This window comes from Neoarius graeffei, chromosome 14 (assembly GCF_027579695.1).
Source record: "Neoarius graeffei isolate fNeoGra1 chromosome 14, fNeoGra1.pri, whole genome shotgun sequence".
Taxonomy (NCBI): Eukaryota; Metazoa; Chordata; class Actinopteri; order Siluriformes; family Ariidae; genus Neoarius; species Neoarius graeffei.
Genome location: NC_083582.1, coordinates 4062443 through 4074270, shown reverse-complemented (window position 1 = coordinate 4074270; position 11828 = coordinate 4062443). Strand labels below are relative to the sequence as shown.

Sequence of the window (11828 nt, the reverse complement as noted above, 5' to 3'; positions counted from 1 at the left end):
CACACGTAGCCCAGCCTCTCGATATGTTTAACAGTTGGAACTTAGCGGTTTTAAAACTAGTTTTGCAATTTCTGTGCGTGACGATAATGTGTAAACTTTGGATTTCCATAGGCTATGTTAAAATGTTATCATTGTCCTGGCCTGCAGGTAGTTCCTGGTGATGGCAGTGAGGGAGGTGAAATAACATGTATACACACTACCGTTCAAAAGTTTGGGGTCACCCAGACAATTTTGTGTTTTCCATGAAAAGTCACACTTTTATTTACCACCATAAGTTGTAAAATGAATAGAAAATATAGTCAAGACATTTTTCTGGCCGGCGGCACGGTGGTGTAGTGGTTAGCGCTGTCGCCTCACAGCAAGAAGGTCCTGGGTTCGAGCCCCGGGGCCGGCGAGGGCCTTTCTGTGTGGAGTTTGCATGTTCTCCCCGTGTCCGCGTGGGTTTCCTCCGGGTGCTCCGGTTTCCCCCACAGTCCAAAGACATGCAGGTTAGGTTAACTGGTGACTCTAAATTGAGCGTAGGTGTGAATGTGAGTGTGAATGGTTGTCTGTGTCTATGTGTCAGCCCTGTGATGACCTGGCGACTTGTCCGGGGTGTACCCCGCCTTTCGCCCGTAGTCAGCTGGGATAGGCTCCAGCTTGCCTGCGACCCTGTAGAAGGATAAAGCGGCTAGAGATAATGAGATGAGATGAGATTTTTCTGGCCATTTTGAGTATTTAATCGACCCCACAAATGTGATGCTCCAGAAACTCAATCTGCTCAAAGGAAGGTCAGTTTTATAGCTTCTCTAAAGAGCTCAACTGTTTTCAGCTGTGCTAACATGATTGTACAAGGGTTTTCTAATCATCCATTAGCCTTCTGAGGCAATGAGCAAACACATTGTACCATTAGAACACTGGAGTGAGAGTTGCTGGAAATGGGCCTCTATACACCTATGGAGATATTGCACCAAAAACCAGACATTTGCAGCTAGAATAGTCATTTACCACATTAGCAATGTATAGAGTGGATTTCTGATTAGTTTAAAATGATCTTCATTGAAAAGAACAGTGCTTTTCTTTCAAAAATAAGGACATTTCAAAGTGACCCAAAACTTTTGAATGGTAGTGTGTGTATATATATATATATATATATATATATATATATATATATATATACACACACACACACACATATATATATATATATATATATATATATATATATATATATATATATATATATATATATATATATATATATGAGTGATTCCACGCTTATGGGTACTGAAATGGGGACATGAACTTATTTTTAAAAATTCACCTAAAACCATTTCTTTTTTTTACCATCAGGTCACAAAACATGCAATCTTTAATGAATGATATGTTAAAAGATAACTTTAATTTTCTGAGATGTAATAAAAACATATTTATATGCCAAAATCAGAACGTAACAGAAGTGTTGTGGACATATATATTCTCAATTTTAACAATGTAGAATTACTTTTTGAAACATAGGAAGGTGATGTTTTAGCAAATATAATTAATAAACACGTGTAGTAGAATAAACATACACATTCTTTCAATAAGATTAACATGGTATATAGGTAGATTGTAATTAATTTGTAACAGACGCGAGATGGACAATCGTAACAGAAGTAATGTAACAGACATCATTTTGGAACTCATAGGCTTGACTTTGGCATATAAATATGTTTTTATTACATCTCAGAAAATTAAAGTTATCTTTTAACATATCATTCATTAAAGATTACATGTTTTGTGACCTGATGGTAAAAAAAGAAATGGTTTTAGGTGAATAAGTTCATGTCCCCATTTCAGTACCCATAAGCGTGGAATCACTCATATACAAAATGGAATCATTTGCTGACAGCTCAGTCCCCCCCAGTTCAAAAATCCTATCTGCGCCCCTGGACACAAGTAGCTGAAAACTAGTTGCAGCCTGCCGTCTGACCTGGGCATTAGTTAGTGACTATTCGTTAGTGATTATTAGTTAGTGTGGACTTCCTGTAAAACTGTTTCACTTTGGACAGAAATTTTGGTTGGCAAAATATGCCACATGATCAGATTTGATTTTAGAGACAAAAACTACAAAACAATCAAACTCCATATTATATACTTTGCTTTTTTTTTAATCTGCAAATTTCTACAAAAACTGTACGTACAAAAATGTAGAAAATGTTGAGTTTTTTTAATTATTACAAATGTTTATTTAAAAACCCCCACACAAATCTCCATTTCACCTCCAGCACCGTGTGAATGGCAGCCTGTTCGAGCAGCGCTGACCTTCCTTCAGTGTTTTTACTGTATTCTGTGTACTTTGTGTATTTTGTTGTGCTATTTTAATTATTTCTGACACTAATCTCTGTGTGCAGTTAGGGATGTGCAATTGGTGAGATTAGCAGTTTGCATTTTGCTTATTTTTGGAATGTGTACAACTGCCTTGGGAAATCCATTCAATTTCAGCTCTATGGTTTACACCCAGTCGCAACTGTTGGCACTGCGTCACACACAACTAGTCCCGGGGAAGAGACCAGCGATCTCCACAGAGCTAAAGAGGAGGAAAAGGGATGGACAATTTAAATGGGAAACATGCTTCAGTTGCATTGTGTTCATGATCATTTCCAGGGGTGCCAATAATAGTGGCATGTGTTTTTCTCATCTCATCTCATTATCTCTAGCCGCTTTATCCTTCTACAGGGTCGCAGGCAAGCTGGAGCCTATCCCAGCTGACTACGGGCGAAAGGCGGGGTACACCCTGGACAAGTCGCCAGGTCATCACAGGGCTGACACATAGACACAGACAACCATTCACACTCACATTCACACCTACGCTCAATTTAGAGTCACCAGTTAACCTAACCTGCATGTCTTTGGACTGTGGGGGAAACCGGAGCACCCGGAGGAAACCCACGCGGACACGGGGAGAACATGCAAACTCCACACAGAAAGGCCCTCGCCGGCCCCAGGGGCTTGAACCCAGGACCTTCTTGCTGTGAGGCGACAGCGCTAACCACTACACCACCGTGCCGCCCGGCATGTGTTTTTGTTGAAAATAATTATTTCTTGATGAGAGATTTGTTTTTATCTGAATAAATTTATTTCAATTAAAGGTTGGATTTTTTCAGTGTGAGACGAAGAAACTTCACCAAAAGGTGGATTTGTTCTCACCCTTTTTAACTCATCTTTACAAGGGGTGCCAATAATTGTGAAGGGTACTGTGTGTATGTAGTAAATAGTATGTATAATGTGTAATGTCTAATTATCCAGCATTTCTATTACACACTGTTTTTCTGATTTCAGTGATATACTCTTTTACTCTCTCTTTTTTTTTTTTTACTTTGGAGCTACTGTAACGAGTGAATTTCACTGACAGGGGATCAGTAAAGTTTATCTTATCTTATAAATGTGCAACACATTCTGATTTTCAAGTCCTTTATTATAGTATTTGACAGTGTTTGTGATTATGTGATTTTGGTCACAGTGAAAAAAAATTAAAACCTGATCTGAATTTTTTTAATCACACATGCATTTTAGTTCGTAAGCATAAACAGTTGGATACATTTTCATAAGAATTCCACCAAAAGCCATCTAAAAGACATCCTCGAAGTACTGAAAAAAGGATTAAAATTAAATGATTGTAAAGAGGAATGTGTGGATTGTCTTCAGAAACGTATGTCACGGCTCACATCGTTAATGGCTGCCTTGATGCTGATGGAGACAAAGAAATTAGAAATGAAATTAGAATAGAAATGACTGGAGAGGTTTAATTCCAGATTAAATAGTGAAAAACGGCTCACCTACCTTTCAACATGCAAACCACACTCACACAGATTCACTAAAACCTGCAGGTGTGACTGAGTGACAACAAACTGCAGAGAGAGAGAGAGTCAGCATGATCTGCATAACCATATACAATATCCAGTATAAAGTTTTTGTAAAACGTTACATTAAGGTTCCCCTCACTAACATTATTTTCCACATCGTGATGAGTGTGTGTTGTAAAGTATTTACAAAAGAATGTTTTCAGAAACAACTGATGAGTGTTTCGAGATTTAAAACCTCTTTAAACAACGTCCACAGCTTCCCAGTCCAGAGTGATCTCAGGAGATGATGATTAGTAAACTTACAGTACATCACAGACAATACACCAAATTATGATTTAATTCGTAAAGGTGTGAACACGTTTGCATGCTGGTTACATGACTAACATGCCCTAGCCATATTCTTCCATATCTGATGAACATCTGAGTGCAGTGAAAGAATCAGAAACCGAGGCGCAATCGTTTGTGCAATGAGTCCATCAAACAAAGCAAAAAGTAAATCACAATTTGCATATTATTGTCTCAAATTTTCTTTAGTACCCCATTTCAGGCTTTTTAACTAAGCAGACAAACAAACGTACCGGCTCGTCTTCCCAGTTAAAGAGAGTTGTCCTGAAATGCTCAGCCACGACTTTGACTTCGTACGTGCGAGTCACCTCACGTTTATCACTCAGAACTCCTGAGGTTCTTGTGCGCTCAGCAATCGTCTGCAGAGCTTCATCCAGTGTCTTCCTCTTCTACAAAATTGATCACAAACATACACTTTTAGTCAATAAAAACAACTAAAATGACTATTTGAAAAATACAAATGCCTTTTCACATACTCTGTGTTGCATGAGAATCTGTAATTTATCACAAAATGGCAGAAACTGCAATGTTACTCACCTTTTTTTTTTAACCCTTTCTACTGATAAACCTGTGGTTTAATATAATCAATCCTGGCCCTAACCAAGCGGATACCATATTAAGCAACTGCACATTCATGTTAATGAACAGGATCTTTGTCCCATGAGCTTCATGCTTGATCATCCTCGGCTGCATCCAATGGAAGTAAAAACCTTCTGCTGCATTCACATTGCATTTTTCTTGCTTCCCGTGGGATCAGTTCTCTGCCGAGGATGCAGCTCCACCTCCAGGCTACTCCAAGAATCTCCTCCTGCCTTCTGGCTTTGCCAAGGACTTCTTCACTCTGTTTCCTGACTTTTCCAAGGACGTCCCTCTGCCTCCTAGCTTCACCAAAGACATTTTCACTCTGCCACCTGCCTTAGTGGATGATGTCTACGCTCTGTCCCCTTTTTTTGCCAGAGATCATCATTCCACATGGTCCTGAATCTGCAGAAGACATTGATTCTACACCACCTCCTGACTCCACTGAGGACAAAACAGCATCAAAGCTCCACCTCCTCCTGACTCCACAGAGGATATAATTAATGCTCCACCTCCTCCTGATTCCACAGAGTACATCAAGTCTCTGCCTCCTCCTGAGGCTCCACCTCCTCCTGACTCCACAGAGGACATAATTAATGCTCCACCTCATTCTGAGGCTCCACCTCCTCCTGGTCCCACAGAGGATATCATCAGTGCTCTGCCTCCTCCTGATTCCACAGAGTACATCAAGTCTCTGCCTCCTCCTGAGGCTCCACCTCCTCCTGACTCCACAGAGATCATCACTGAGGCCCCACCTCCAGCATCAGTATGATCTGTGCTCTTTCAGCCTTAAAGTGAATTTAATGTCCCTAATCCCCACCTTTACAAAGCAACAATCTTTATGTTGATTGACCATGTGTTTTCGAACCATAGCTGATCCAAAAGGCTAGCCTAGTAAACTAGACCCACCCGCCTAGCGGCCAAAAATATTTTTGCCTATGAGTGGGTCTAGCCTCGCACCATATCAACAAAACACCCCGGGCATCAAATCGTGCCCGCCAATCACAACGCAAGGGTTTTGTTTGGATTCTTTGGGCAGGCTTTTGCAGGAGTGACGACAAGGCTGCGCGACGCTGGAGAAAGCGCAACAGGAAAGATGGCTACGGCTAGTGAACAGCGCTCGTTTGACTCCGCTTTGGAATCAGTTTTAGAAGAATTAGACTTGGAGTTTTCGTTGAAACATGAGCAGGAAGAGGCTCTCCGCTCATTCCTTTTCAAGAAGGACGTTTTCGCTGTTTTGCCAACCGGCTATGGCAAAAGTCTGATCTACCAGCTGGCTCCGCTCGTAGCCAAAAGGATGGGGCTAGTTTGTGCAGTACGAAGAATTAATAAACAGCTTTGAAACATTACTTTTTGATTGTTTCTTATTTTCCTGTTATTTAAATTTAAGGGAAATTATTTCACCAAACACCACTAAATAAAAACTCTCAAAAACAGTTTAAGCAAACCCTTGAAAAACACTTGGGAAAAAAATGAGTGTATGTTAAGTATGTGGTACAGACTCCAAACTTGTGGTCATTATCTCCAAACTTCTTAATATCTAGAACCTGTTTATTAATTAATACGCATTTTGAAAAATTATTTATTTCAAGGCCTCCCCCACTGCTTTCTGTCACTCTGACTACGTCACAGTCACTGTTGCGCTGATTGGTCAGAGCGTTGGCCTATACGCACAGAGACAGTTTGAAAGACAGTGGGTTGTTCCACCCCCACCCTTCGGAAATGTCTACGACCGAGACCAGACTAAATATTCACATTTAGTCTGGCTCGCCAGGCTACCAAAAGGCCATAAATTGATGGAAAATCAGTAAGATCAGCCGATTTTCACGGAATCTGCCGAGACTGATCCAGAAGATCCCGAAGGGGTGCATGACGTCACATGTGTAACAATTCAGGTATCAATTTCGTTCCCGTGAGCAGCAGTGGTGAGACCAGTCTCGATATGGAATCATGTTTTGGAGAGAATTCTGATCGTGATTGGGATTCTTATATGTCGGATGAAGGGGCAGAAGATTATTAAGGATATTGCAGAGTAGATGGTTATCTCTTCGAGCCTCCAAGATGAGAAACTGCCAGTTCACTCAGTTCACTACAGTCCCATTCAGCACCGATAGCGCACCACCAGCCAGAGAGAATCGGAAACACAGACTGGTTTGTGGATTTTTATTCTAAGCCGGCCGCTGAAAAATACAGGGAACATATTTACATGTACCTCAATAAATGCAGAAATATAATCTTTAATACGTACACTTATTCAGTGTAATTATTGAAAGAAAATATGGAGTGGGCAAAAATAGGGGAATCGACCAACTGTCCAAATGTCAGATCAAATGTCATTTATGAAATCAGTGGGTTTCTTTTTTGCTCCAATAATTCCCATGTGGTCATTCTGGTGGCGATGAACACTTGATGAATCAGATTTATTATTCGTAGGCCTAGTCATGTGTAGATCCATGTGCAGTAAACACGGGTAAACAGTGGGTCTAGACTCCAGTGTCCCTACTGTCCGTGCAGGTTAGCAACCGCATGGTGCGCAACTGTGCATGTTATGATGTACCAGTGTATATCAGTGTACATGCATATACATGTATATATCTAATACATATAGATCTATATTTCACCAAGCTATATGTAACTGTAATATATGTGTATATACAGTTGTGGTCAGAAGTTTACATACAGTGAACTGAATGTCCTCTTGGATCTGAATGTCATGGCAATATTTGGGCTTTCAGTAATTTCTTTGAACTGTTCTTTTTCTGTGGCAGAATGATTGTACAGCACACAGCTTTAATTTAAAAAAACCCACTAGAATTTGGTGCACAAGTTTTAATTATCTTTAGCTTTTCTGAAATCAACACAGGGTCAACAATATACATACAGCACACCTAATATTTGGGTAAAATGTCTCTTCTTAAGCTTCACCTTGACCAAACATTTTTGTTTACCATGAACAAGCTTCCGGCAGAATTCTGGTTGGATATTTCAGGACTCTTCATGGTAGAATTGGTAGAGTTCAATTAAACTGGGGTGTTTCCTTGGCAGGGGGCAGCACAGTGGTGTAGTGGTTAGCACTGTTGCCTCACAGCAAGAAGGTCCTGGGTTCGAGCCCAGCAGCCAGCGAGGGCCTTTCTGTGTGGAGTTTGCATGTTCTCCCCATGTCCGCATGGGTTTCCTCATGGGGTGCTCTGGTTTTCCCCACAGTCCAAAGACATGCAGGTTAGGCTAATTGGTGGCTCTAAATTGACCGTGAGTGTGAATGGTTGTTTGTCTCTGTGTGTCAGCCCTGCGATGACCTGGCAACTTGTAGAGGGTGTACCTTGCCTCTCACCCATAGTCAGCTGGGATAGGCTCCAGCTTGCCTGTGACCCTGTAGGACAGGATAAGTGGTTTCAGATGATGGATGGATGTTCTGTTCACGTTTTCCTTTTGGATCCTGATTAATTTGTCAATGTTGACCATCCTGTGTCTTTGCATGTGCTATCCTTAATGGATACATCTGTTTCCCAATTCCTGATTTCCACTCTTCTGAAACTCTTGCTTTTTCCCCCTCCATTTCTCCCTTATGGATTATTCTTGTGTAAAGGAAGTAATAAAGAAATTATGAGTTTATGCACTTGTATCCTGTCTCAAATCAGTGGTCATTAAAAACACCATCCCAGCATGGATTATTCCCTGATAACAGCATGCTTGTGTTTTTAATCGTTTTGTTACAGTGGTGCTGAAACCAGGGTGGCATGGTGGTGCAGGGGTTAGCGCTGTCACCATACAGCAAGAAGGTTTTGGGTTTGAACCTCACTGCTAGCTGGAGCCTTTCCGTGTGGAGTTTGCATGTTCTCCCTGTGCCTGTGTGGGTTTCCTTCCACAGTCCAAAGACTCTCTGGCACTTGCTCTTTGCTTGGCATTGCGTGAGTTTTGGTATCTGGTTGTTGTGTTCATGTTTCATCTCAGTTCTGCCCAAGTTCTTAGTTTGTGTTTATCATCATGTTTCAGCTCTTGCTCATGCTACTTTATGTTTGTTTTGTCTTATAAACATTATAAAGTTTAGATTCTGTGCATGTACCCGAGTCTGCCTCCTTCTCCTATTGTGGCACTTATAATCTATTATTATGCAAATTATTGTTTTATATTAAATGATAAAATCTGCTGCCTGAGAATAACCTCTATTTTATAAAGAATGACATGCCAATGATTGCGTTAGAATGTTCTAAATTAATTAGTACTAGGTAATGGCGATGAGGAATCAGGATATGGATACAGGAAGTATGAATATTGTGAATTGAGATTTTGCACCTCGTAAATCATAATCTGGCCCACAGGAACTGGTATACACAATTTCTTTTCAGAATTAAGGACTGTAATTCATGCAGTACATTGGAATTGGCTTACTCACTCTTATAAGCTCAACAAGTTGTTTTCTGTGGGCCTCTTTTCTTCTCAGGTCCCGTTCATTTTTAAACCTGTTTTCTTGGATTATCAGAGGAACTTCTGTGCTGTCTACCACATCCAACTCCTGGATGTTCAGTGGCTGAGACACATTGGCCTCCCTCACAGAGTCAGGGGATTGTCCAAGAAATTCACTCAGCATTAATTTGAGCATAGCCTGAATTAATAGAGTGGAGAAAGGAAAAAAAAAAACAAGACTTAAATTTTCAAGTAAAAAAAAAAGTTTGTTAGTTTTCCATTGCCTGGAAATGATCTGGTAATTATTTTTATTTTTTAATGCTTCACTTCATTCTTTAATTGGCTGCCTGCCATCATGAAACGAAGAATGTTTTAAAATACGATATTTATTTCTAATTGTACATACCATCTCCCCATAGTTACATGGTGTCTCAGTCTTTCCTTTCTTTCTCATAGCCTCACTGACGTTTTTCTTCAGGTAGGAAAACTGATCTCCAAGGGAAGTCACATTAAGTTTTACCTTCAGAGTGAAAAGCAGAAAAAAGGAGCACTGTCAGCTTTAAAGTATTTTATATTTCTGAAGATAAAATATTAAATTAGGTGGGGTGTGGTTTAGTGGGAGTTTTCAGGAAGGTGCTGGTTATATTAACAAGCTGTTCATGGCTCTCTTTCTCTCTCTCTCTCTCTCTCTCTCTCTCTCTCTCAGCAGTGAAGGAGCTGAAAGGTCGTCAAGTTTCTGTTCTGTTTATGTATGTTTTCTTTCCTCTCAATTTTGCTACCATACTATAGCATTTCGCCAAAAGCAAAATAAATAATTTGCTCCTGAGTAAGTTCACCCTGGGTCAGCTTGATTATTGGGATCCTGAAATTGTCACAAATTGTAATTCATCAAAAAAAAAAAAAATGAAATAACCAAATAACACACTGTCTCAGTATGGTGTAGCCAGTAATAGGTGAAGACATCAGAAAGAAAGGCATTTCTTTTCTTGTCAAAGAACCAGGCATAAGTCGATTCCTCAGGCTTGCACGAAGCAACTGCATACACTGAAACAAAATGTTGAAGATCTTTCAGACATACAACTAAAAATGCAAATAAAAACAGAAAACAGTGATTTGTAAATGTGTTTTGACTTGTATTTCATTACAGACAGAATGAACCCAAGATATTTCATGTTTTGTTGGTCAACTTCATTTCATTTGTTAATCTACATCCATTCCTGCATTTCAGACCTGCAACACATTCCAAAAAAAGTTGGGAAGGAGGAAATTTAGGGATAGTAATGAGGTAAAACAATTAAATAATGATGTGATGTGAAACAGGTGACTGTTATCATGATTTGGAACAAAATCAGTCTCCAGGAAAGGCCAAGTCTTTGAGGAGTAAAGATGGGCTGAGGATCTCCAGTTTGTCACCAAATGTGTGAGAAAATGATTGAAATGTTTAAAAACAATGTTCCTCAAAGAAAGATAGGAAGGGATTTGGATATTTCACCCTCTATGTTGCATAATATCATTAAACCATTCAAGGAATCTGGAGGAATTTGGGTGTGTAAAGGGCTCAAGCCTAATCTGAACCCCCGTGATCTCAGATCCCTCAGACGGCATCAAGAACCATCATTCATCTACAGCTGATGGAACCGCATGGGCTCAGGATTACTTTGACAAACCTTTATCAAGCTACAATATGGAGTTACATCCACAAACACCAGTTAAAACTTTACTGTGTAAAAAGGAAGCCTTATGTTAACTGTGTCCAGAAGCGCCATCGAATTCTCTGTCGAATTCTAAGCTGGAATTAAAATGGATTTTTGGAGGGTTAGCACCATTTGATTTACATAACATGTCTACCACTTTAAAGGTGAAAATTGTTGTTTTGTTGTGACAAACAATAATTAAGATGAATTAAGATGATGGCTCAGAGGTGTCTGGAATGGACCATCACACAGTGGAAATGTGTATTGTGGTCAGATGAATCAGTGTTCCAGGTCTTTTTTTTTTTTGAAAAAATAGACACCGTGTGCTCTGGACCAAAGATGAAAAGGACCATCCAGTCTGTTACCAGGAACAAGTCTGAAAGATAGGGCGTGTCATGGTATGGGGTTGGGTCAGTGCCCTTGGTAAAGGTAGCTTACACTTTTGTGATGGAGCATTAATGCAGACAAGTACACTGAGATTTTGGAGCAACATCTGCTGCCTTCAAGACGACGTCTTTTCCAGGGAGATTTCAACAAGACAACGCAAAACCACATTCTGCTCACATTACAAAGGTGTGGCTGTGGAAGAAGAGGGCGTGTCCCCTCTGTCCCCAATAGAGAATGTGTGGAGAATTTAGAAATGAAAAATATGACAGTGACGACCCCGAACTGTTCCACACCTTAAGCCCTGTTTACAGGAAAAACGGGACAAAAATAACACCTGAAACACTTCATCACTTGGAGTCTTCAGTCCATAAACATCTTTTAAGTGTTGTGAGAAGGAACGGGAACAGTATGAAGTGGTAAATGATTTACTGTAACACCTTTATTTGAAATGTGCTGCAAGAATCAAAATTGAAATGTGTTTATTTTGAAAAAATAAAAAATAAAATTCATGAGGTAAAACATCAAATATTCTGCTATTGTATTGTTCCAAGTGCAATGTAGGTCAAAGAGTATTCACAAATCATTGTTTTCA

The 11828-nt window shown here is 39.9% G+C and overlaps 1 protein-coding gene across 1 annotated transcript in view; it reads right to left on the bottom strand.

Moving 5' to 3' along the window:
• Window positions 1–3560: 3560 nt before the first annotated feature.
• The window catches only part of LOC132897901 (legumain-like), a 46277-nt gene continuing 38009 nt past the window's right edge, over window positions 3561–11828 (bottom strand). Inside the window, exons 9-14 of the mRNA XM_060939165.1 lie at window positions 10081–10199; window positions 9562–9675; window positions 9145–9354; window positions 4406–4561; window positions 3805–3872; window positions 3561–3711 (exon numbers count right to left, since the gene is read on the bottom strand). Coding sequence (XP_060795148.1) covers window positions 3666–3711; window positions 3805–3872; window positions 4406–4561; window positions 9145–9354; window positions 9562–9675; window positions 10081–10199 — 713 coding nt within the window. The 3' untranslated portion in view covers window positions 3561–3665. The remainder of the gene's footprint in view (window positions 3712–3804; window positions 3873–4405; window positions 4562–9144; window positions 9355–9561; window positions 9676–10080; window positions 10200–11828) is intronic.